Raw genomic sequence first — 25964 nt, 5'->3', positions numbered from 1 at the left:
CTGCAGAACCTACAGAGAGGGCGAGCTTCTGGCCCCAGCAGCGCAGCGCAGACATTCAGACAAGTGGTCCAAAGTGGCTAGTTGAAAACTTCCGATTTGCTAAACCCAGGGAAGTTGTTGACAGGCGACGTTTTCGTGACAAACTGGCTTGTTGATTTAGATCAGTTAAAGTTTCAAGACAATTCCTGACCATAACGACGTAACGTTACGTCGGTTGCTGCTCTCTCGAGTTTGGAGTTGTTGTCAATTTGACTTGTTAGCTTGTTTTCCAACGACCAAATTCGCAACGATGAGCTTCCTTTTGTAAGTACAGCCCTGAACCAGCTAACCTTTCAGTTGCACCAAAGGATAGGAAACACTCAAAGCAAGCAAACCCATGAGCTAAAGCGGCTAAAGTTAGCAGTAATGTTAGACTAGCTAACTGTTAGTTAAGCTAACGTTCGCTAGCTTGTCTGACTTTACTGCTAGTTTTAGCTAACGGTAACGGGTGCTTGTTTTGAGTAACATTGGTTAACTTACCTGATATTATTAGCTTGTCTCACTTCATAAACCTGCTAACTTACTATTCGTTTTTAGCTAACGTTACGCTAACGCTGCTTATCCCCTTAAGTTGATATTTAACTTGGCTAACGTTACCAATGTTACTTTTGTCCAGACGCTGGTTAACGTCAGCATTATATGCTTTGTTTTGATACAGTATCATAGTAGGACCCTCATTATTGATGTCGCAAAATCGTCATTGGAATAATGGATGGGGGGAGAGAGTAATGATAACACAGCCAGGCATTTAGCCTGCAACGAAATTTCTAACGAATGTGACTCACATTTCTCCCATTATTGGAATAGAATATAAATACTTTTAGACACTGCAAATCGCTCACATTAAACATTTAGACAGAACAAGTCACGAATAAGAATAACAAAACAAATAGCCTAAGAATAGAATAAAATATACAGTAAATAAATAGGCCTACAGTAAAAATATACAGAAGTCTGCAGTAGGTGTAATATTAGTGTTGTTTCAAAAGTAAGAGTCCAGGAAGATGGTAATTGTCACAATGCATCTAGTTGATGGCTACAGTTATTGAAAATATTGCAACGATCATGAATCACTTGTACCGTCAACAAGCTCAAAGCGACCCACCTAACTTTCTGTCTGTCATGTAGCTTTTTCACACAATTATATTGTGACCAGAATTGCTCATGGAGTTATAGCATTTCATTAATCATGGATTATAGCATTTCATTAACAACATCAGCGTCGGCTATAAAGAGAACTGAAACAGGAAGAAGTCTAGGCCATTGATAACATGTCTTATCTACTGGGCAGAGCAGAAGGGAAGCATAAACTCCTCATATTCCAGCGTCACATTGAGTACGACTGAGTCTGTTCACACACAGGTTCTTAAAGGGGAACTATCTTATAAATGGCCTTTTTCAGTGTTTAGCATTGTTTCCTAGCTATGTGGACTTATATTAATATGATCTATGTCTCTAATTCTCATATTGGCGCATTCTTCCAATTCTCCTCTCACAATATTCACCCTCACTGAACTGAGTCATCTGAAAATGTGATGATTTGTGATGTCAGAGAGACACCGCTGCATGTTAATGTCCCAGATGCCGCGAAGGCCACACAGTGGTTTAGGAGCCCAGCCTCAAAACAGCTTAAGATCTTCAGGTAGAAAAATGCTGTTTTTGAGGACTTTATTAGAAATACAAAACAATGAATTAAAAAATATATATAATTACAGAGGTGTTCCATAAACTCACAGGAATTGTGTAAAAGTGCCCAAATAGTGAAAGAAATAGTAAAATAGTTCCCCTTTAACTCCACTGTTCTTGCTTTTGCACAGTGGCAGTCGCTCATCAAAGACCTTCAAGCCGAAGAAGAACATCCCCGAGGGCTCGCACCAGTATGAGCTGCTGAAGCACGCCGAGGCAACGCTGGGGAGTGGGAACCTTAGGCAGGCTGTAATGCTACCCGAGGGGGAGGACCTCAACGAATGGATCGCTGTCAACAGTAAGTCGATGTGCAAGAGGAACCGACATGAAAAGGCACTTTCACACCTGCCTTGTTTAACACAGTTGACTGGAACCCTGAATCGCCAGGCCATGCCCACGAATATGCGGTATGCAGTGTGTTTTTGAAAACAGGGGGTTTATGAGTGCAAAAACACTCATATGAAATGTCCCGATGGCATGACCTCCAATAAAAATGTTCATGTGGATGGGAGGCCGAAAACTCAGAAAAAACACTGTTGTGTTCTGCACGCGTGTGGGCCGGGGCTATTAGTCATGATGTCAGCGTTTCTTTATCTATCCACCCCCTCCCCAAACGCTGAATGAGTCATCTCCTGAAAAACTATGAGCACATCTCTGATTGGCACTGGATTTAAATAGGTCATTGATCTTCTTCTACATGACTACATGTCGGAAACGCATGTTGACAAAGTCCTATGATTATTGGAGGGATTAAAATTCTCCATCGCTATGGCGGTTTGCCGTCATTTGGAGTCCATATAAGCCATTCGTGAGATCAATGTAGAGCTGAGGAGAAAGCAAAGAGATGGGGGGGGGGGGGGGGGGGTGTTGAGAAAGCGAGAGATGACGTCCCTTTCATCCTCTATTCTCTTTTGTGGACTTTGATGACGGTGACTGAGAGTGAGAGCTGCATCCAACCAGATTGTCACGCTCACTAGCCAATGGGATTGGTTACAGCATGCGTGTGTGACACAGAACAGTGCGGAATATCTAAACACAGAGCATCGCTCAACCTTAACATGGCAAATAATTCAGAGTGACAGATCAGTAACGGTTAGATAGATGGATGACGGTTTGCTGGTTAGCTGGCCAGCTACCTACAGGTGGCAGCTGGCCAGTTAACGTTAACCATGCGCTTGGCAAGTTTACGTTTAGCCTACTAATTGAAAGTAATACAGAACCAAATGCAAATGATCATGCAGGGTAATTAGTTGGTCACAACCACTGACCTATGAAAATCTCCCTCTCCTCTCCCTTTGAACGAACGTCCAAAATTGATCTTGGTCCTGCATCTGTGTGCGCTCATCGTGTCAGAAAGCTAATGTGACGCCAAAAAGACAAAAATAAATTATGAAAACACAAGTGAGAAGAAGAGTAGAAGCTACAGGACATTCAAGTTGCATTTGTCTGCTTTGTGAAAACACCTGGTGTCCACTAGTAGCTACAGGCCTGCCGTTATTCCTGAAGGAGGTGAAATAACTGAAAAAGGCCAAACAGAACTGAACTGCCCCAGATCCCCGTTTCCAGGATAGCATAGAGCTTGATTACAAAGGTATCGTGTTGCAGAAGTTTCACACGTCCCCCTGAATGGGGTGAGTGAGTCCAATGTTTCTCTCCTGCTAACCGTTTACAGACTAATATACTTTTGTACAGTAAACCTAAAGTTCTTTGTGCATTCTCTCCCACCACCCCTTCTCTCCCTCTGTGTGTCTCCGACTGTGTCTCTTCCCCTCTCTCTGTCACTCTCCCTCTGTAAATGTCTCTCTATCTCTAACCCCTTTCTCTTGCAGTCTGTGTGACTGTGTGTGTGTGTGTGTGTGTGTGTGTGTGTGACTGTGTGTGTGTGTTGCCTCCCCTCTCTGTTTCCCACCTAGGGGAGAGATAATCTAAAGTGTGTGTGTGTGTGCGTCTGTCTCTCACTCCCTCTGTAAATGTCTATCTCTAACCCCTTTCTTGCAATATTTGTGTGTGTGTGTTGCCTCACCTCTGTCTCTCCCACCTGGGAGAGAGAATCTAAGCTGTGGACTTGGTGGTGATCAGGCTGTCTGTAGCCTATTACATTATTCTAACTGGATATGGACTTTACTACAGTTGTTTTGGACTTCACTACATACATGGACTGTGTGCTGGTGGATTATTTGCCAGGGGAAACCATTAATGACAATAATGTACACTGCTTGTGATTTAGCCATATGTATTAATAGTTAAGGTTGTCATGGTAATAATAATATATTTCAGAAGCCTACTGGTACAGCATGCAGTACATGATCATGTTTTTCATAGCTTGTAAAGCACCTATCGGTAGCCTGATATTGGTTTGGTTGAAGAACTGGGTGTTTTTGTGGCTTTTTCAAAAAATATCTTTTGTCAATGTGGCTCCTGAGTTGAGCCACGTCTGAGTACCACTGGTCTAGAGCAGGGGTTCCCAAACTTTTCAGGCCGGGACCCAGAAAATAAGGCGTCAGAGAGCCGCGGCCCAATGCACATCGTCTGGCCTTTTTTTTTTTTTTTTTTTTTTTGCCAGGTGACCGATTTTTTTTTAAGCCAAATATCACTTCAATCCTATTAAGTTAGTTCAAGTTAGTTATTCATTTATATGTGCTATTTATGAGAGGGCTAACTTGTTGCAAAATAATAATGATAATAATAATAGCCTCATTAAAATACTATTGTTGCTTCGGTTGTTTTCAGCGTTTTATGTGCATAATCTGTTATTTAGTTTGAAATGTTCGTTGAAATAAGTAGATTTTTCGTTTTTGTTTATTTATTAAGTTAATATAAAACCATATAGTCACATTTTAGAATACAATAGAATAGAATTTTAGAATACAACTAGAAAAACTGTCCTGGCCTGCTTCTAAGTTCAGTGACCTGACAAAAAAAATTAAAATAAAAAAATAAAAAATAAAAAAAAGTTTATTTTTTATTTTTCTTTATTTTATTTTTTGTTTTTTTTAAATCATCTCGCGGCCCATCCGTGGCTGCTCGCGGCCCACCTTTGGGTCGCGACCCCGACTTTGGGAACCACTGGTCTAGAGTATTTGAACTTGATGGCTGCATTAGAGAACAGCACCAATGGTTTCAAGTTTCAAGTTCAAGTTTCTTTAATAGTTGTCATACAGAAGTACAGAATACTTTTATACAAAATGCTTCTTACTGTTACGCTCCAGAGACTGTGCTAGACAAATGGTTATGTATCGAGTCATGGTGCTGAAATCTCATAATTCTACATACGTTTTAGTAGTTTTAGCCCTGCTGTTAGTTGATTAAGAATGTCTTTAGTAAAGGACAGTCTGAGTGAGAACATTCCAATTGAACACACGACCGGCACCAAACAGCTGCTTCATAGTGAACCTTGGAAAGATTATTTTGAACTGAGAATCATATCGGACGAAAGATATAGGCTATATAGAGAATAGCCAAAACACAAATGACGCTGGTTGTTTAGTTTTGTTGACGTTTTTCTCTCATTTTCTATTGTAAATGCAGTGCACCCTTCCTTCACTGCGGTGTGCTCCACCCCTCCCCCAGGCCCAAACAGAGGTTTCAGCTGGTGTTGAGGGAGGAGGGAGCCACAGTGCATTTCTCCAGTTCTTTTGAAAGTCTTTGATAACTTGTAGAAGATGACAGAAAGGTAGCTTTTGGTTGAGAAGATGGGTACAACAAATTCAGTTGTCGTCACATAATCATGATGAAAATAATCGTGATTATGATTTTTGCCATAATCAAGCAGCCCTAACAGTTAGGCTTAAATCCTGTCTGGTGTGGTTGGAGATGAGAATCTCGAGTCCGTCTTAACTCTGCTTCTCAATCACCGTGGCCTTGAGCAGCACGTTTCTTCCACGTCTATTGGTTCTGCGTCCAACGGGTCTCCTCCCTATCTCCTCTTACAGCCGTGGACTTCTTCAACCAGATCAACATGCTCTACGGCACCATCACAGAGTTCTGCACCGAGACCAGCTGCTCCGTGATGTCCGCTGGACCCAGGTAACGAGACGCTTCTTTCCTCATGTTCCTCCACTGTGATTGTAGTCCATATAAAATAGAATGTAAATGTAGCCAAAAAGCTAGTTTACATTGGCAGTCCCCATGGTAAATGATGACTAGTGGATTCATGACTTGTTACTCTCTTGCCAAACTGAGTGATTCTCTTCCTGCCAAACTGTCTAGTAGACAAACCGAACAGACACCGACAGAATTGACCAGAATGTGGCTGGCATTTCCCACCCTGATTGCAACGCACGTCAGTGCTAATTTGTCGTTTGATACAGTTCAGTTTGTTAGATCAGTACTATCTACAGTGTCCCCCCTCCCATCAGTTTTAACCTCAACTTATCATCATTTAGCATGAAAAGGGTTGTTGATTTTCATGATGATTTGACCCCTTATTACAAATCATGCTGCAGTAGTCCTTATGACTGCCATTGATGTGTAGCGTAAAGGTTCCAACATGTCGCTGATGTTTATGTGACGGATATTAGAGAACCAAACCGCGCATTCGCGTATCACATGGTCTTGTTTACTGTCGGGTCGAAGAATCGTCTGAATATCACGTGCAGAAAAAGCAACAAAACAGGAATTGGACCTTTTCGCAGTCCCTGTAGAGGCTGTAGAATCTAGATCTGGCACTTCCTCTGTTCTCATTCCCCCAAGATTGTTTGTCTACGCTCTGTCTGTAATGGAGAGGAAGAGACCTGGCCTTCACTTCCTGTCGACATCATCATAATCGAGACTCCTCCTTCCCCTACCGCTACTGTGTGTGGCTTCTAATGTCAAAACTTGTGTTTTGGAATGAAGATGGACTGACTGCATGCTGTAAAATAAATTACACTATCTATTTATTACTAAAAGATTTGCACTACCTGGGCGGCTAAGTGGCGCAGTGGGCAAGGCGCTTGCCACTAACGCAGGGGATGCTGGGTTCGAGCCCAGCTCTCGGCGTTGCTTCCGGCTTGGCTGGTCGTTCATACTAATACAATTGCAGTATTAGGGGGTGGGAAAGCCGGTGGGTGGGGATCGGACGTTGTGGACAGTGACTCCTACAGGTCGGTTGGTGCGCCTGTACAGCAGAATCAGGAAGTATCGGGGGCAGCTTGAGCCTCTCACGCGTTACTCCCCAAAGTATACCCCAAAGTACCTCAAATTACCCTAAAATACTAAAATACCCCAAAATACCCCAAAATAAAGTACCAGAAAATACCCAAAGTACCCCAAAATACCCAAAAGTATACCCCAAAATAGGGTAGGGCTTTCCTACCTGCACAAAGAGCTTTATAATTGCCTCTCCTTCACCAATTCACACATGCACTCACAGAGCAATGGCAGCCAGACTCATTGGGAGCAATTTGGGGTTCAGTGTCTTGCCCAAGGACACTTCGGCATGTGAACAGAAGGAGCTGGGATTCAAACCAATGCCCAAACCATTGACCATATGATCATTAGTTGACCTGCTCTACCTCTGAGCCAGTATTTTGTGGTACATTGAGGTATACTTTGGGGAACTTTGAGGTTCTTTGGGGGTATTTTGTGATACTTTTGGTATTTTAGGGTATACTTTGGGGTACTTTGGGGTACTTTGGGGTATTTTGGGGTATTTTCTGGTACTTTGGGGTATTTTGGGATATACTTTGGGGGTGTTTTGGGGTATTTGGGGGTACTTTGTGGTATTTTGGGGTATTTTATGGTACTTTGGGGTATTTTGGGGTATACTTTGGGGTATTTGAGGGTATTTTGGGGTACTTTTGGGTATTTTCTGGTACTTTGGGATATACTTTGGGGTATTTGGGGGTACTTTGGGGTACTTTGGGGTATTTTCTGTTACTTTGGGGTATTTTAGTGTACTTTGGTGTATTTTGGGGTATTTTAGGGTACTTTGGGGTATTTTTGGGGTACTTTGGGGTATACTTTGGTACTTTGAGGTATACTTTGGGGTACTTTGGGGTATATTTTGGGGTATTTTTGGGTACTTTAGGGTATTTTATGGTACTTTGGGGTATTTTGAGATATTTTGGGGTACTTTGGGGTATATTTTGGGTATTTTGGGGTACTTTGTGGTATTTTAGGGTACTTTGGGGTATTTTGGGGTACTTTAGGGTATTTTCTGGTACTTTGGGGTGATTAGTAGGACCCGCGCTGTGCAGGTGAAAAGATGCGACGGCTGCCTCCTCGTGTACCGGAGGGGACACGTGATGCAAGGCTTCGTCCACATTGCAGCCGACAAGTGGGAGGCATGGTCTAACAACGTTCGAGACAGGGGAGGGTAGAATTGGATAATACGAAATTGGGATGGGAGAAAAATAGAAAATGGGGAGAAAAAGTAGATTAAAAAAAATATATATTTGCACTACCTCTCTACCTAATTTTTGCATTTTGCTTTTGTATATTTTTGTTTTGTATATTGTATATTTTGAATCGTGTTTGGTCTTTATTCTTTTACTTTTTACTGTATGAAGCACAATTTCAGGAGGGCTCATACAGAACCAAGCATTTCACTATAATATACATGTACCTTATATGTGACAAATGAAACAACTTGAACTAGACACTAAAGCTGTATAACATTTGTTTTAAATAGGTTTCCGATCAGAGCAGGCGTTTGATATGAAATAAGATTGAATATTGTCATTCCTCTCCCCCCCCTTATTGAAAATGCTTCAGATTATTTTGCACAATAAGAGGTCTGGTGTCATTTGTCTCTGTGATGATATAGACGAGAAGTTCCAAATATTCCAGTATTTCTTAACAAATATAATGCGAGCTACAGCCCCCTAACTGAAACCAGCAGACATTTCTGTGTTGTTATCCCAACGTAATAAGGCTGTAGTAACTAGGGATGGGTACGAGTAATGTCTTCCCAGATCCAGTACTCATGAATTACTAGAGTAATGCGCAAGTAATTGTTAGGCACATCTATTTTTACAACGCCAACATTTTGGGAAATTAGCTTACCGTCTTCTCGGTTAGCCTAGGCATTGTCCAACTTACACCTCTCCCGAAGGCTAACCGGCCATGTCCGCTTCCATTCATTATGCTAAGCTAGGCTAACGTGCAGCCAGATAAGCTTTCTACTGAACGCACAGAGAGAGGAAACTGTTATCCATCTTCTTGTCTCTCACACGCCAACATTTTGGGAAATTAGCTTACCGTCTTCTCGGTTAGCCTAGGCATTGTCCAACTTACACCTCTCCCGAAGGCTAACCGGCCATGTCCGCTTCCATTCATTATGCTAAGCTAGGCTAACGTGCAGCCAGATAAGCTTTCTACTGAACGCACAGAGAGAGGAAACTGTTATCTATCTTCTTGTCTCTCTCTGATTTCCCAAAATGTTGGTGTGTTCCTTTTTAACTCAATCCCGCCAATATTGAGTATACTCGTTATTGGGCGCCATGCGTTGTTGGGCGCCAATAACAACTCGTTATTAGATCGTTTGATCTTTTTCCTTTGATCCCCGCTCTACAGACCCGGCCAGAGCTCTCTGAATCACCGTGGCACAGCCACATACGCTGGAATTGCAATGCCGATCGAATCTCACCAGATGGCAGTATCGTCTACCTTTTGAACTCTGATAGAAAGGCAGCAATATTGTCAATGAATGCACCGATGCATCGAGGCTCGCTCTGTGGACTGGATTCTTTCGGAAATGGGCGATGTTCAGCGTGTAATAAACTACAAACTACAGTGTGTAGAAACGAACGCCTTTTTTACATGTTGTACTGCAAATAGTGTGTCAAATGAGCCATACCATTTTCCCCATAGCTATAATATAGAATATACAAATAGCTCCGCAAAGATCATGAAATATCGTGGAAAACAGTCACGAAAAGCTGGCCTACTGACCGCAGGATGCGCGGCCAGCGTGGCAGTCAATGAGTTAAAGAGCGTTGCAGAAACGGGCGGCTATGTGGCATAGTGGGCAAGGCGCTCGCCACAAATGACGGAGACGCTGGGCTTGCCTGTTCGAGCCCAGCGCTCCACATTGCTTTCAGTTTAGCTGGTCGTTCATACTAATACACATTGGCCGTATTAGGGGGTGGGAAACTGATGGGTGGGGATCGGGCGTTGTGGACAGCGACTCCTACAGGTCGGTTGGTGCGCCTGCGCAGTAGAATCAGGAAGTGTCGGGGGCAGCGTGAGCCTCCCACGCGTTACTCCTCGCCACTGAGAGATCGAGCTGCGCAGGTGAAAAGATGCGACTGCCGTTACCTCAAGTACCGGAGGGGACTTGTGCTATGTATGACTTAGTCCACATTGCAGCCGGCTTGTGGGAGGCAAGAAACAGCGTTCGTGACAGGGGAGGGTTGAATTGGATGATACGAAATTGGGATGGGAGAAAAATATAGAAAATGGGAGAAAAAGTGGATTAAAAAAATAAATAAATAAAAAAATAAACCATAACAAGCTATTGGGCAGAGTCTCACACACACACGCTACCAGTTTTATGTCTCACTCAGTGGACATAACGATGCACAGAAATATACCCGATGCTGTGTATCGTCAGTCAAAACGGTCAGTTACCATTTGTAATAATTACATTACGTCCATTCTGTCTGGAACGTCATGTCCATATCAATAGTTTATGAACGCTATGCAAAGTGGGAGACATGTTGTTTGCACAATTTGGAAATGTACAAACACGAACCACTGTTTTTATCTTTTTAGATAGCGCAACAAACTAGCGGTGCAACAAACTTCACAGTAACGCTAGCAAAGAGGCTGGATAAAGGATGTCATGCTCCACAGCTTCCAGTTGTTGTCTTCCTGCAACAACTCTCGCCTAGCGGGATTTCAGAGCGAGATTTCAGAACGACATTTCTGCTTCAATGGCAAAATAATTTGGTGGTAACCAAAATAAATTCGAGCACCCTTAAAAACCACTCGAGGTCAGTTGAAATGGCGAGTACTTGAGTAATGGATTACTCACCCATCCCTAGTAGTAACTGTACATCACATTGATTACATGATGGTTTTTAGAGCAGGTTCACGTGACACATGCTAGGCGAAGTAGAACAGCAGCTGATGGTTCTTCTGTGATGAAATTAGCTTTAACCTCAAGTCTCTTCATATGTCATTCTCTAGATATGAATACCATTGGGCTGATGGCACCAATATTAAGAAGCCCATCAAATGCTCCGCCCCCAAGTACATAGACTACCTGATGACCTGGGTGCAGGATCAGCTGGACGATGAGACACTTTTCCCTTCCAAGATCGGTGAGTTACATATGAATTATGAAATTCCATTAATTTTCCAATTCCATGATGGACCACCTCTATCAATAGAACCTGTTCAATTCATTCCGGCAGAAGAGTTGAACATCAGATGTCTAAATTGACTGGACAACCACAATGGCCCAGTGAATCACCATGGAGTGATAAGAATTAAGAAGTCATTCTGTTAATCAAGCGCATTTGTTGGAATTTCCTTGTTGGCGTACTATGCAAATATAATTCCTTTCAAATGCAAATGAGACCGTACAGGTGGTTTGTCTCAATGGATTTCATTCATGTTAAACAGCAGTAGTACACGTTTTTAGGAAACCTGTCTGATGTGTCGCAAACTGGAAGTCCTTTCAGTCTAACTAAAAAGCACCTGGACCCGTTTTTTCATGAAACGGCATGAAGGAGTGATTCATCCAGAAAGGTGGTCTTTGTTAGCATCATGCTAAGCATCATGTAAGCATGCTAGTTGAAGTTGATGGGGGAGCATTAAGCCCTCTAAATCCGGTCCCCCACCCCCATTGACATTAACAGGGTATCTGGGGGGGATTAAAAAGTCTTGAATTTCATTTGCACAGGCATTACATTTTTGGGGCAGCCCGGCTGTCGGGAGATGAAATAATATTAAATATATGAAATGTCTTTGTAGTCAAGTTGTTGTTTTTTGCAGGGCTACCGGGAGCTTGTATGGAACGCGCAAGAATTAAATTTGGCGCACGAGTGCAGCCGCCAGTGTTATGTGTTGTTGTTTTTTGCAAGTATGGTTGTGAAATTGGTATTAAAAATGTCTTAAATTGAAACCTGCCGATATCATGATTAACACTTTGGGTGCCGGGAAACGCTTTACAGCGTCATTCCCGGCCATGCTCAAGTTGCCGAAGGACGCTTTACAGCGTCTTTAATATCAATATTTCAAAAATCTGTGATCGGATTCATATTTCCCCTCCGCTGGCCTGAGATCCACCAGGAGGACCCACTGAGCTCTCTGGCGGTTCAGGAGCGCCATCTGGTGGCCGATCGGCGCAATCGCCAAACAGGAAGTGCTGTGGAGGTTGTGCTGGTCGGCCATATTACTTCCGGGCACTCGGTTTGGCTGCCGGCACTCTGGCTCGTCACAATATATAGCGATCCATTGCCAATAACTCGATAAACAACATGATTTGGACGTATATAGTATTATACAAGCTGGAAATGGTTCATCAGGATAAACATCCCATAATCGAAAACGGTCTACACCACGCTGATCGTCCAACGGCGCGAGGAAGATCAGGTAAGATTCAGCGTTATTTTTGAACGTGTTCCATATAAACTGTTATGATGAACATATGACCCACACTAGATGAATGATATAACGCTGCCCACGGAATTATAAACGATCCCCCGCCCATCCGGTCATCATCAGATCATACGTAGATCATTCTAGAAGTACGTCCAATTGAAATTTTTTATATCGCCCCGATTGCCATCAAACTGTATTTCATCATCAATATAATGCATTTGGGGCTATAGATCACGTTCTGGAGAAAGCTGCAGAAAGAGATGAAAACATACTTATACATTTGACCATACTTTACTATGAATATGTGAATTTTAACGTTGCTACACAATGAACAATACATATAGGACTTTGAATGGGCCCTAATAATGGCAATGTAGCAATAGAATTTAAAAAGTTATAGCCATGCAAAGAAGGGGTACTTCTCCATAGACAAATAGAGCTGGCAATCCCAAAGTGTTAACCACCATGCTTAGAATGATGCTGTGACAAATCAGATATGACACTTTTAACACTTCACTGGTGTTAATGAAGGGCCACAATGAGCAAGGTTCTACTGCCTTCTAAACTACCTTTCCATAGGAGTGCCTTTTCCCAAGAACTTCATGTCTGTGGCCAAGACCATCCTGAAGCGCCTGTTCAGGGTCTATGCCCACATCTACCACCAACACTTCGACTCAGTGATGCAGCTCCAGGAGGAGGCTCACCTCAACACCTCCTTCAAGCACTTCATCTTCTTCGTTCAGGTGAGATGGCCGCGCGCTCCCGTAGGACTCCTAATCGGCGTTGTTCCAGGGACCACTCTAATTCTAATCTCCTGGTTGGATAAAGTGAGAACGGGATACCAGAACATTTATTTCTGTTTACTGCAGAGCGGAGGGACAGGGTGACTCATTGTTACTGACCAAAACACTCTATTTCAGTGATGGCTGTCTGAATGTAGAGCTATTATTTCAACATGTAAGTTAGACCACTTATTTTAACAAAAAGAATGCCACTTACAGCACCTTTTTAAGATCACTGATTGATTATATACAACATGGAGAGGTTAATTTAGTTCAAACAGAAATACAGAGACTTTAGTATTATTTTAACATGTAGACTACTTATTTTAATTAATTAATTTTGAAAGAAAATACCACTTGCAGCTCCTTTTAAAATAAATGTCAACGCATGCATTTTGATAAAAAATTATAATAATTGCGCACGCACCAGTCACGTAGATGAGAGTTGTGTACTTGGCAGAGTGAACTTAACATTATTGGAAGCCTCGGCACGCCCATTTACGCAGATTTGTTCAGCGTGGTCCCCCCACCTTGTGTTGGAGAGGTACGCTTGCCCGGGCCGTACCACATGTGAATTGTTTGTTGTGAATTGTTACGCTTTGCCTCGACTTGTGACATGCGATGGCATTCCTTGCAAGTCTACCCCTGTGACTCCATATCCACATTTTAAATTTGTCAGCTGACGAACCGGCCGCTCCCCTCTGTAAACGCCTGAATGACATTCTCTGAAGCCGCGGTTCCTTGACAAATGTGATACTCTTCTGACCAGCAGCTGTCAACCCAGCCAACCCCACACTGTTTCCACAGTGAATGCTTTCAGTTCATGGACTGCGTTTATATAGCAGCTTTTATCCAACTTATGCCTCACATTCACTCATACATTCACACACACCGACGGCGACAGTGGGGGTGACAGGAGGTAGAGCAATCGTCCGGGATTTTTAAGGTTCCCAGTTAAATTCTGGCTCCTCCCAGCAGTGTGCCAAAGTGTCCTTAAACAAGACACTTAACCCCTAACTCATCGGGAGCAGTTAGGGGTTAAGCGTCTCGCTTGTGGACACTCCAACACGCACTGCCAGGAGGAGCCGGAATCTAACCAGGGACCTTCTGATTACAAGAAGACCACTCTACCTACTGAGCCACTGTTGCCCCTTTATCCACAGAAAATGTGTTGCATATCTAGGAATATTATGAGCGTATTCCGTGTCGTATCAACAACATATCCAAGTTGTAGAAGAACAAGAATACGATCCTATCCGCAAGTGATATTGGTCTTTGCATAGTGAGTAGAGCTGTTGTCTCTGTGAGAATACTAGTGTTATAGGCGGCTTCGCCTGTATGGTTTACTGGTTGCCGACTCGCAAATTATATGAGGAGCGAGAAAGAGGAACGCAGAGAAAGACGCACACACACACAGAGAGAGAGAGTTGGGGTTGTGGTAGAGCGAGAGACAGACAAAAGGGAGGGACTGGGAGAGAGAGTGAAAGAGAGAGAATATGGTAGGCAGCGGAGAAAAAAAACAAAGCCGCAAAAGATTTTAATCCTGTTTTTAAATAGAAAATGCTCATCTCAATTTGCCCCTGGTCGTTGCACTGCCGTACTGTATGTCTGGGTGTAGACTACAACATGCCTTCTCCATACATCACCAGAATTACATACAGTACATTACAAATATGCAAACGGTCCGTTGGATCGTCCTGGCAGTCTGACTATTAAGTGGTTTTGAATTAAAAAATATCTAATATAATATATATAAACAATATTCATATATTCTGATACAATTTCATTGCCTATATGTATGCCTTTCTTCCATTACTTTGCCCATACCTGTACCTCCCCTTCCCCCATGCTTCTATGATGCCCGAATTTCCCCAGGGGGATCAATAAAGGAATATCTTATCTTAAGTAAGTAAGTAAGTAAACTTTATTTGTATAGCACCTTTCTCAGATAAAATCACAAAGTGCTTCACAGAAGTAAAACATAGCAACATAGAGATGAATGCACTACACATAAAACAATTCTGACACATCGTAAGCATAGGCATAGTTACAATTAAATAACTAAATATGAGTGCAACTAAAAACAAAACAACAATTATAAATAAATAAACAACGTATACAACCAGGAATTATTTAAAAGCATGTCTGAATAAAAACGTTTTCAACTGTTCCTTAAAAGTGGATAGGGAGTCAAGTGAACGCATAGAAAGGGGGAGGGTGTTCCAAAGGGTAGGGGCCATAAATTGGAAGGACCGGTCACCTTTTGTTATTAACCGGGTCCGTGGGACAACCAGGAGATTTTGGTGGGAGGACCTAAGTGCACGACTGGGGGAGTAGGGGCGCAGTAAATTAAAAATGTACACAGGGGATCTACCTTGGAGGGCTTTAAAAGTTAAAACAAGAATTTTAAAATGGACACGATAATTAATGGGGAGCCAATGTAGAGTGGATAAACATTAAAGATGGTGGCAAAGACATTCAAGATTAAAGATGTTTATTTGTCACATACATACCAGGGCATACAGTGAAATGCGGGTGGCCATGCAATAATACTAAATAATAAAATAGACATAAACAGGTAATAAAAATAGACATAAAATAGACATGATAAAATAGATATGTTAAATTCATGCGATAATGCAATACATAGTTAGCTATCAATTAAGGCACTGGGTCCTATGTACACTACTATACAATATAGTTTACTCTATATCCTTATGCTATACTTGCTATTTCTAAACTATACAAGAACCACAACAGTTCTTTCCTTAAAGTGGCCTTTATTTTCCTCGTTCCTTTAAAGTGTCCTTTCCATTTTGTTTAAAGTTACCGTTTTTGTGTGAGCGAATGCAGAATGTGTGTTGTGTACGTGTGTGCTCATGTGTACTTGTGTGTGGAGAGTTCAGTGTTCAATGTTCTGATGGCCTGGGGGAAGAAGGTGAGCCTTAGTATCTGTTCTTGCTGCGTGAGTGCGTAGGCGGTTGCCTGACCGCAGCAGCTTGAACAGGCTGTTGTTGGGGTGGTGGGGGTCTTTCATTATTCTGCAGGCTCTGGATTTGCACCTCCTGTTATAAAAGTCCTGCAGCAGGGTGGTAGTGCAATACCCGTAGTACGCTCTGCTGAGCGTACCACTCTCTGTAGGGCCTTCCTGTTTCCAAACCAGGCAGTGATGTTTCCAGTCAGAATGCTCTCTACAGCCCCGGAATGGAAGGAGTGGAGTATCTTCCCCGATACTCTGAACTTCCTTAACCCATTGACTGCCAGCTATCCTTAGCCTTAGCCTTATCCTGTAGTAGCTACTGCCACCGCTGTAAACGATGGGAGTCGCTCACCTTGTTTGCAGGGCTATAACTATATATATATATATATATATATATATATATATATATATATATATATTATAGCTATGGATGCAATGCTATGGCCCATTTGACATTGAGTATCTATCGTTCAAGATGTGAAAAAGGAATATTTTTTCCATCTATACATTCCCGTTTTATACCGTGGTGAATATAAGTATGGTTTTAGAGCGGTTTAGGGTAATTCCTGGGAGGCTAGTAATAGGCCACGACGCATATTATACTTAATCCATTGGCATTTCGTCCCTATACACGCTACAATTAAAAATTCAAATGCTGATCTGTATATTATGTTCCATCTTGAATGCATGAAAATTAATTGTCAATAACGACATTCATTAGTACAACAGCATACACTGATCAGGGCGATGGCTATGAAAACAAGGCACAACCAAGCTGAAATTGACGTTAAATTGTTCTTACCTGTGGCCGGTGAGATTCCAAAAAGAATATTCCAATTATTTGATTGCCATCTGCTAGATCGTATGTCCATTTGGGCCACGACATAACCCACCACAGCATAATGAATCGGGGTTCCCGAAAACTATTCAATGCGATTGGGTGAAGCTCTTGATCCAGGTTACTAGAAATGTCCGCCCGGAGGAATTTCATCGACACAGAGAGATACAGTCTCAAAGAGAGTGCAACATCGGCCGCATACCACCAGGCGGTGGTATTGGACTTTTGCAATCTCAAGACTCATTCCCTATGGTTACACAGCCTTCCTGGATGGATTATGAATGGAAATAGCTAATAAAAGAAATAACAATCAAATAATGAGTATACTCATTGTTGTTGTCCAACGATTGGCAGCCAATAACGAGTACTCGTCGTTGGCGGTGAATGAGTTAATTGTCTCAGGTGATAGAGGCGCTGTTTCACCTTTTTTACCACAGACTGTGTGTTGTCCATGTCAGGTCCTCTGTGATGTGGACTCCCAGGTACTAAAACTGCTCACACTGTCCACGATAGCCCCATTTATCCACAGTGGTGTGTGTGTCCCCTGCTGTGTTCTCCTAAAATCCACAATCGGCTCCTTGGTTTTACCAATGTTCAGGAGTAGAACACAGCCCTGGGGGGACCCGATGCTCAGGGTGATTGAGTTGGAGGTATGACCCCCCACCCTGACCGCCTAGGGCCTGTCACTCAAAGTCCAGGATCCAGGTGCTCAGGGCGGAGCTCATACCCAGATCGATCAGCTTGTCAACCAGTCTGGTGGGGACTATGGTGTTGAAAGCTGAAATATAGGGGTGCTCCAGTAGCACACCATGTACCGCGCTGCGTCGCGGAATACCGTTCTGCGTCATGGATCTGGTTGACTCCGAGTTCGATTCCCGGACTCGCAGTCATTTGCCGAATGTCTTCCCCTGCTCTCTCTCCCGTTTCACCCTACACCAGAAAAGCGATAAACGCTAAAAAATGTTAAAAAAAGTAAAAAAAAAAAAAAAAGCTGAAATATAGTCGATGAACAGCAATCTCGCATAGCCCCCCTTCTGACTGTCAAGGTGAGAAAGGGTGTTGTGCAGTACCTGGGAGACCATGTCATCAGTGGACCTGTTTGTCCTGTATGCAAACTGCAATGGGTCCATGGTACTAGGGAGGGAGGCACAGATGTAATCCTTGACCAGCCTATCAAAGCATTTCATGACCACAGAGGTGAGTGCCACCGGTCTGTAGTCATTTAGGCTTGCTGGGGAGGAGTTTTTTGGTACAGGGATTATAGTGAACACCTTGAAGCAGGCAGGGACCACGGACTCGGCCAGGGATAGGTTGAATATAGTGGTGAACACTGGAGCTAGCTGATTTGCACAGGACTTGAGTATTCGTCCTGTTATCCCATCTGGGCCTGCAGCTTTCCTAGTGTTTACCCCCATAAACGACATGCCCTGAAGCTAACTATTCAAGGTGTCTCTGCACTAGCTGTAGGATTTGATGCTTTGTTATTTTATGCACCTATTTGAATTGGGGGACAACAATGTTAGTGAATGAATGGTTTGGGTTGATCTTTGGAAGCCTATGCCTAGTTCTTACTTGCCAATGATGATGTTGATTGAGTGGCAGAGTTCTTTCTCGGCACAATCCATGTTGTTCCTACTAGCTCTGGATAGTTGGCCACAAACCAATGCAAAGTCAATGGAGTGGAGCTCCTGTCTGTACAAGCTGACAGAAGCTCACTGAAACCTGCCTTGTATGCTCTGTGGAGTATATTTCAGTGAGCCTCGGGTCAAATTGCACAGACTAGGAGCTTGACCCCAATGACTTTGCATTGATTTGTGGCCAACTATCCAAAGCTAGTATGAGGGACGGCATGGATTGTGCGTAGAAAGGACCAATCACACTTACACTGGATGAGGGATGTTATGTCTCTTATACATATAGAGAAAATCAGATTTACAACACAAGGCCACACAGATACCTAGGGCTGGGCGATATGACCAAAAACGTTATCGCGATAAAATTATTTTCATATAATTCGATATCGATAATTATCGTCGATATAATGTCCGTCAAGTTTAATTAACTTCTTATGCTGCTGCGAATGTCTCAAGTCGAGTTGATGTCGTCATCAGTCTGCGCACGTTAGCCGACAAGCGGAGTATCTCATGACAATAAATATGACACTAAAATACTCTCTTCCGCCACAATATATTGAAACGACGTCCACTGTATATCCCACACTACCATAAACGTGGCCTCAGAATTCAAAACACACACATACTCGGCACGTAAATATATAAAACAGTGCCGTGCAAGCTAGTTATCCTAGCCAGCCTGTTGGTTCTAAGCGATGTATTCCATGACAATGTGCTAAATATGACACTAAAATACTCTCTTCCGCCACAATATATTGAAACAGCGTCCACTGTATATCCCACACTACCATAAACGTGGCCTCAGAATTCAAAACACACACATACTCGGCACGTAAATATATAAAACGCCGCCGTGCAAGCTAATTAGCCTAGCAAGCCTTGTTGTTGAGTGAGTCCTACCTCCTTCCGGGTCTCGGCCATCTCCTTCACTGATTGGTTGTTAGCTGTTGTGCGTAGCACGTCATCACGTAACGCTGGTTGTTGTGAGTGAGTGTGTGTGCTGAGCCGAGGCTGAACGGAGCCAAGCTTGGAAAATCGATATATCGAAACTTTGCGACCACGTTTCATGTTTATTTCGAGGAAATAATTTATCGCGATAGTTATCGTTATCGTTTTATCGCCCAGCCCTACAGATACCTTCCACAAAACATGGCAGCCCTTCCTATCTCATTTCAAAACCCATATGACTCCTTCCAAACTTGGGACCCCATGACCCCCCTCCTTCCCCTATCTACCTTCCTGACACTGCTAGCCCACGTATGGCTGGGGAGATGGCATTGTGGTGGTCTGCTAAGGGTGTTAAATTTACTTTCCATTTTATTTGGTTTACCATCTGGAAATTACGCTACTAAAATGGAGAGTATTACTTATATTATATATTATTATTACAGTCTTTCCTATTTATATATTTTTTTTCTTTTGTTTTCTTTTAATTTTACTTCATTTCTTTTTGCGTAGCTTTGTCTGTCACATCTGTATTTATGTTTAATTATTTAAATTTTAAATTAATTTTTTTTATTTTACATGTATGTTTGTCGTCGCCCTCACTGGGTGGGATGGGGTGGGATTAGGGGATAGGAATGGGGAAGGAAATGGAAGTTGTATAATTTGGATAACTGAAATGTATAAATATGTACAAATTCTTCGAATAAAAAAAGATAAACCTAAAAGAAAAAAGGACCAATCGACGTCATCATTGGAAAGTAGGAAATAGGGTTCCAAAGATCAGAGCTTTAATAACAAAGCACTGGACAACATGTGCCTGCTAGTTTTACTAAAGTTTGAACTATATGAACCTCTCCATGTTGTATATAATAATAATCAATCAGTGATCTTAAAGGTGCTGTAAGTGGTATTCGTTTAATTAAAACAAGTGGTCTACATGTTAAAATAATAGCTCTACATTCCGACCGCCGTCACTGATATAGAGTGTTTGGTCAGTACCATGGGTCTCCCAGTCCCTCCTGCTCTGAAGTAAACAGAAAATACATTTCTGCTATCCTGCTCCCACTTTTTCCAATCTTGAGAGGGAACTCTGCAACAATGGTCTGACAAAAATAAAAACTAGTTTTAAGTACATGCAAGTAAAATAATCTGCCAGTGCACGAAGTAGATTTAGCTTGGCAAGATTTCTTGAAATAAGTGAAAATATCTAAGATTCTCTCTCGTGATTGGATAAAGTGGGAACGGTATACCAGAAAATTTATTTTCTGTTTACTGCAGAGCGGAGGTACTGGGAGACATATGTTACTGTGATGGCTGTCAGAATGAAGAGCTATTTAACACTTATTTTAACAATGAAATATCACTTACAGCTCCTGTTTTACATGTGAAAGGTAAATGGTTATATGTATGATATAGGCTAATCTTAAATACAAATTACTCCCATTTATAAATAATAGGACTAACATCCTGCTTCTGTCAAACGTCCTGCCCGGCAGACAATGCTCACTGTGTGTGAGACGTCCAAGTGGACAGACTTCTTCAGAGACGTCCAAGTGGACAGACTTCTTCAGAGACTCGGGTCGTTCATCTAGGACAGGGGTGGCCAACCAGTCCGAGACTAAGAGCCACATAAATCACTGTGGTACCACAAAGAGCCACACCGTATATACCAGCGTTTCTCAACCTTTTTTTCAGTCACGGCACCCTTCATAAGTACTTAAAATCCCAAGGCACCCCAGTCTAAAATAAGAATAAAAACGTTATTGTCCATTACATATACATTTAAAGTGAATTTATTTCAATTAAATTGATTAATTTAAAAACAGTTGTACATCTGACACCATCTTTTTCAGTTTGTCATTTTCTGGAGACAAGATTTCAACATCAGTGATGCATTTCTTCAACAACACAAACTTCGTTGTATGTCTTTTTAGCACAAGCCCCTTAAGCCCGACGGGCCCGGTACGGGGGACTGGAATTAATATCACGTCATAAATAGATCAATACAGTCAAGGAGAATCTCATGAGATTGCATTTGAGATGCAAAGAACCGTCTTGTGAATGGTTTTAATAACTAAATGTGGTCAGGATGATCTTCTAATTGTACGTGTCCATGTCTTGTCTGTGCAGGAGTTCAACCTCATCGACCGGCGGGAGCTCGCTCCCCTGCAGGACCTCATCGAGAAACTTGGATCCAAGGACAGATAAACGCCACCTCTTCACTCTTTGCTTCCCCCTTCTCTCTGTGACTGCTACCTCTGTGACCTCTAGTCTCGACTCTTAAAACGCTGTGCCTTCTTCTGGCTCCTTGCCTCCTTCGCCTGGACCTTTCTTTTTTAAGACCACACTGTTGTCTTTCTTCACCCCATTGCGTCTAAGCTCGTCTATGAGCTTGTTTTTTAGTTATTTTATCCGATACCAGAGAGTGTAGTATATTAAAGATATTTTGCTAGGATTTTGGTTAACACATTGTATAATTGGGACCTGTTGACCTATATTGGACCATGGGGCTTTAGGAGGTAAACTGAAAACCAGCTTCTTGTTTTTTTTTTATTTTTTTCAAATGTGTTATACTGTAAAACTTCAAATTTCAAGCCCAGGCTTTTATTTGCTTCAATCATTGAATACGACCGGCCTATATTTCGGACCAGCATCTATATAGGACCGGCCTTTAATTCCTTTTGCACAAAACGTTTGCTCAGTGGAGATGGAAAATACTATCAAATTGTTTATTTAAACCAGTATGAATATTACCTCCTATTAGGCTATCGAATAACATCAATTATGAATCATTAATTTGATCTTGCTCCAAGAGGGTACGTTTTCACTCTAGTGCCACCCAGAGAAAGAGAAAGAAAGAGAGGTGGGAGGGGGGCCTGGGACGAATTCAGTCAGTTTTACATGTGCCGCACTACTAATGGTGAGTAAATTAGTTATCATGCAGGCGCACTGTATTTCTGTAGTTGGCTAACATTATGCACTAGCAAGCATTGTTATGATGATTCAATTTAATTCAAACCTTTAACTCTCAGTTGAGGGAGCCCCTCGTTTTCATGATAAGTAGCAGTGTTAACTCGAGGATGATCGCTGTGTGTAGCCTATGTTGTGTGGGTGTCTGGTAGATGGATTTGTAGTGTCATGTTAAGAGAGAGAGGGGTGGGGGGAGCTATGTAAGTGGGTTTAGCTCATTACCGACTTATGATTGCAAATTATGACTCAAAACAAAATGCAAAAACAATGAATGTAGACTCTGCTTCTAATTGAGACCGGACATTATTATGTGTAGATATACCCGGCCATTAAAAGGGATTCGGATTTTAAATGAAGTTTTATGGTAATTGTCTAAACAATTTCACAAGTCTTTTTATTTCATATTGATGAGCAATCTTGTTTTAAGTTTTAGCTAATATTTCACATAGGGTGACCAAATATCACAATGACAATGCAGGACATTCCTGCATTTGACCTTTTGTACTATGTCACTCGGCAAGAGTCTTGAACTTTCATAAAAATCGCAATCAGAAACTTCAGACCTGAATTTTTATGTTGAGTGTATTTGTATAGGATCTCTGCTTAATTGACAGATCCTAAGCTCCACCCACACTTGGTTGCTCTGTTGCTATGTCGGTCAGAGGTCCCTGGAAAATGTTAATAAAAGTGATCAAATAGATTTTAAAGAAAATGCGCTCTCTGTGCGAGTAACGTAATCTCGCACATCTGGAGAATTAAAACGATGGAAGCGACTAATCTCCGTCAGCGGAGTTTCTCCCGACTATACCGTTATGGTCGGGTTCCAGCAACTGTTACAAAGGTCTGATTGGAGGGTCAGGAAAAGAAGGCGGTGCTTGGGATCAGTCAATCGGTGTACTGTAGCAGAGACTGTTCATAAAGGAGATGGCGCAACTCAGAGTAATTTCCTGTAATTCATCACGTGAGCTACCAGGAGACTAGTGAACGAATAGGGATAGCGCCAGTGTAAATATCCCGCCCACTTAGGAGACCAGAACTATTCCATTTTCAGCCCACTGGCTGAAGTTATTTAATCGAATGGTAAGGCAGGCACTTATAATAATACATTACTCAGTGTCTGTCATGAACTAGTGGTGTGTCTGATGATCCACTGGCGACCACACAGTCCACCCATTGACGGACCTCTCTCTCCCACAGTGCAAAATTCAATGGACAGGACAGTCGGATCACATTTTATTTTAAACTTAATGTCCTGTATTTTAACTATTTTAATTTAGTCACAATATTGTTTTATACATCTACACAGTTTTATTTTCATGATACTTTTTAAATACCCCACACACACACACATGCACAAAAGTAGTTTGAGTAATACTTGCAGTGATACTTTTGATATATTTTAGAATAATTATTCATAAGTACCCTGTGATCAGAAACTTGACACTTAAAGGTTATATATTATCATGAAACCAAAAAAGGGCTGCATGATGAAAATTAACAAGGTTTGTCAAAATGAAAAGTAGCATTGTTTAATATGAATTTGTAGTTTTACTGTAATTTCAGTTAGCTCAAGGTGCCTTTTAATTATGTAACTCTGAATGTCAGTCTCTTGCATGCTGGTACTTATTCACATACAAAGTTTGTGTTAAATATATATTTTTTTCTTTTTTTGCTCTGGTGTGGAAAATACAGTAATGGCTGTGATGCACCGATATCACCATCTCACCCGAGTCAGTACCAAACTGTTAAGAACTGCAGATTCAGAGTACCAAACTGTTGAGCACTGTTCTGAACTGCCGATTCAAACTGTTATGCACTGTCCAATAGTAAGTACCAACCACATCCATTACTTTCATTGTACAGTATACACTATTAGTTTGGGGTCACTGGACCAAAATTATTATATTTTCTGTGTGCATTTATCTTTTTAGAAAATCAAGTTACTTTGCTTTGATTCCTGACATGTTGCATGTTGGTCTTGGTACTAGATTTTAGAATGGAGGAAATTCTCCTTCTAGCCTATATTAGCCTGGTTTCAGCCGTGTCTCTGATATCTGAGTCGATATCGGTGCATCCCGGGTAACAGCTGTCATTGTACCTGTTGTCCAACAAGGATGATTGACATGAGATGTATGTAGTACTTCCTGTGGATGTGTTATTTGTCCTATTGGTTCATGTACAATTTTACCACAGGTCATTTTCTGCTCTTATTTTGGTTAAAACAGCAGGGCTGTTTGCTGTGTCATCTTGTGTCAAACTGCAACTGTAATACCACATTTTGATTTCTAGGAATGCAGAGAGGATAATTGATTGTGCGATATCAGTTGAACCTAAAAGTCAGACAATCATGGATGATGTTACCAGCCAGCTTGTTTGATATTCTAAGGGCATTGTTTAAACACTGAATGCTTCACAGAACCCAAGCAATGTGATTAGGTGAACTAATATGTGTATTTCACGACATACCACTTTGTGAATTCACACTGTTTTCAGACCTGGGCAAAAAAGTTCTTGAATACATTTCAAATATTTTGCAAGTGATTAATCCGAATTTTCGGCGGTTTATGTCTCTGGCAAGATAAATCAAGTGCATTTCAACTCATTCAAATTTCAGTTATTTAAATGTCTTCAAATATATTTTGCCTAGGGCTGGTCTCTTAAGGGGTTGTAATTTGAAATAATCTTTATCTGAGCAAATATTTTCTTTTTCATATGTAGGCCTACAGTAATCACATTTAAAAAAGAAAAGACATCGAACCACTTCCCCCGCTTAATTTTCATTTGAAACATTTTGGCATGACTTGGAGTTGCATTGCATCACATTTGATTGTGCTGTAAGACAAATTGGAGACTTTACCCTCTGTATCAGATAAGGAATAAGGGCTTTCAAAAGAATTAAAGGCTTGTTATATATTTACAATGATGGTCATGTTTTTTCGTGGTGATTTTTACTGGCAAGAGAAGTTGGGGTATTTACCCTATCAACTTTTTTGCTGTAAATATCAGTGTTTTTATCTGAACAAAACTGTGCCTTACTTTAATGGAGATGTCTGAAATTACAGTATTGAGTGATTGAAAAGTTTATTAACAGATTGCAGAATGGGTACAGTACAGCTCAATACATACAATTGTTAAGGGGATGCAGACCAGAGAAAGACTTTCGTCTTGTTTACATCAGGGTCCCCCATTTTCAATTCATCATAACATATATGACATACACAACATACAGATAGACCAGGGGTGGGCAATTATTTTTCCCAGGGGGCCGAATGAGCAACTGAAAATATGTATGGGGGGCCGGGCCAAAATTCCAAATTCAATTATGCATAATATACATTTTATTTCTATATAAAAAGCAGTAAATGGCATTGTTTTGACCCCTGGTAAGAGTGTATGTTATTATTTGGCAATTAAAAGGTGAGGTTAGCTTTCAAAAATATCATTTATTCAAATAGAATTTATTTCCAAAATGATAAACAAAATGTGAAACATTAATAACAAAGGGCATTTTGAGTTTCATATACTATTGAAACAATGATTTTCTTGCTTTCTAAAGA

At 41.5% G+C, this 25964-nt stretch overlaps 1 protein-coding gene across 1 annotated transcript; it reads left to right on the top strand.

Annotated features, from left to right (window-relative positions):
* mob1a (MOB kinase activator 1A) lies at positions 1 to 25327 on the top strand. The gene is made up of 6 exons (XM_084323792.1): positions 1 to 303; positions 1857 to 2023; positions 5658 to 5751; positions 10840 to 10973; positions 12838 to 13001; positions 21568 to 25327. The coding sequence occupies exons 1-6, from the start codon at positions 290 to 292 to the stop codon at positions 21643 to 21645; spliced, it is 651 nt and encodes a 216-aa protein (XP_084179918.1). The 5' UTR covers positions 1 to 289; the 3' UTR covers positions 21646 to 25327.
* Positions 25328 to 25964: the final 637 nt, after the last annotated feature.

Source organism: Notolepis coatsorum (genome assembly GCF_963971535.1).
Source record: "Notolepis coatsorum genome assembly, chromosome: 10".
In the NCBI taxonomy this organism is placed as follows: domain Eukaryota; kingdom Metazoa; phylum Chordata; class Actinopteri; order Aulopiformes; family Paralepididae; genus Notolepis; species Notolepis coatsorum.
This window is presented reverse-complemented; position numbering and strand designations above follow the sequence as displayed.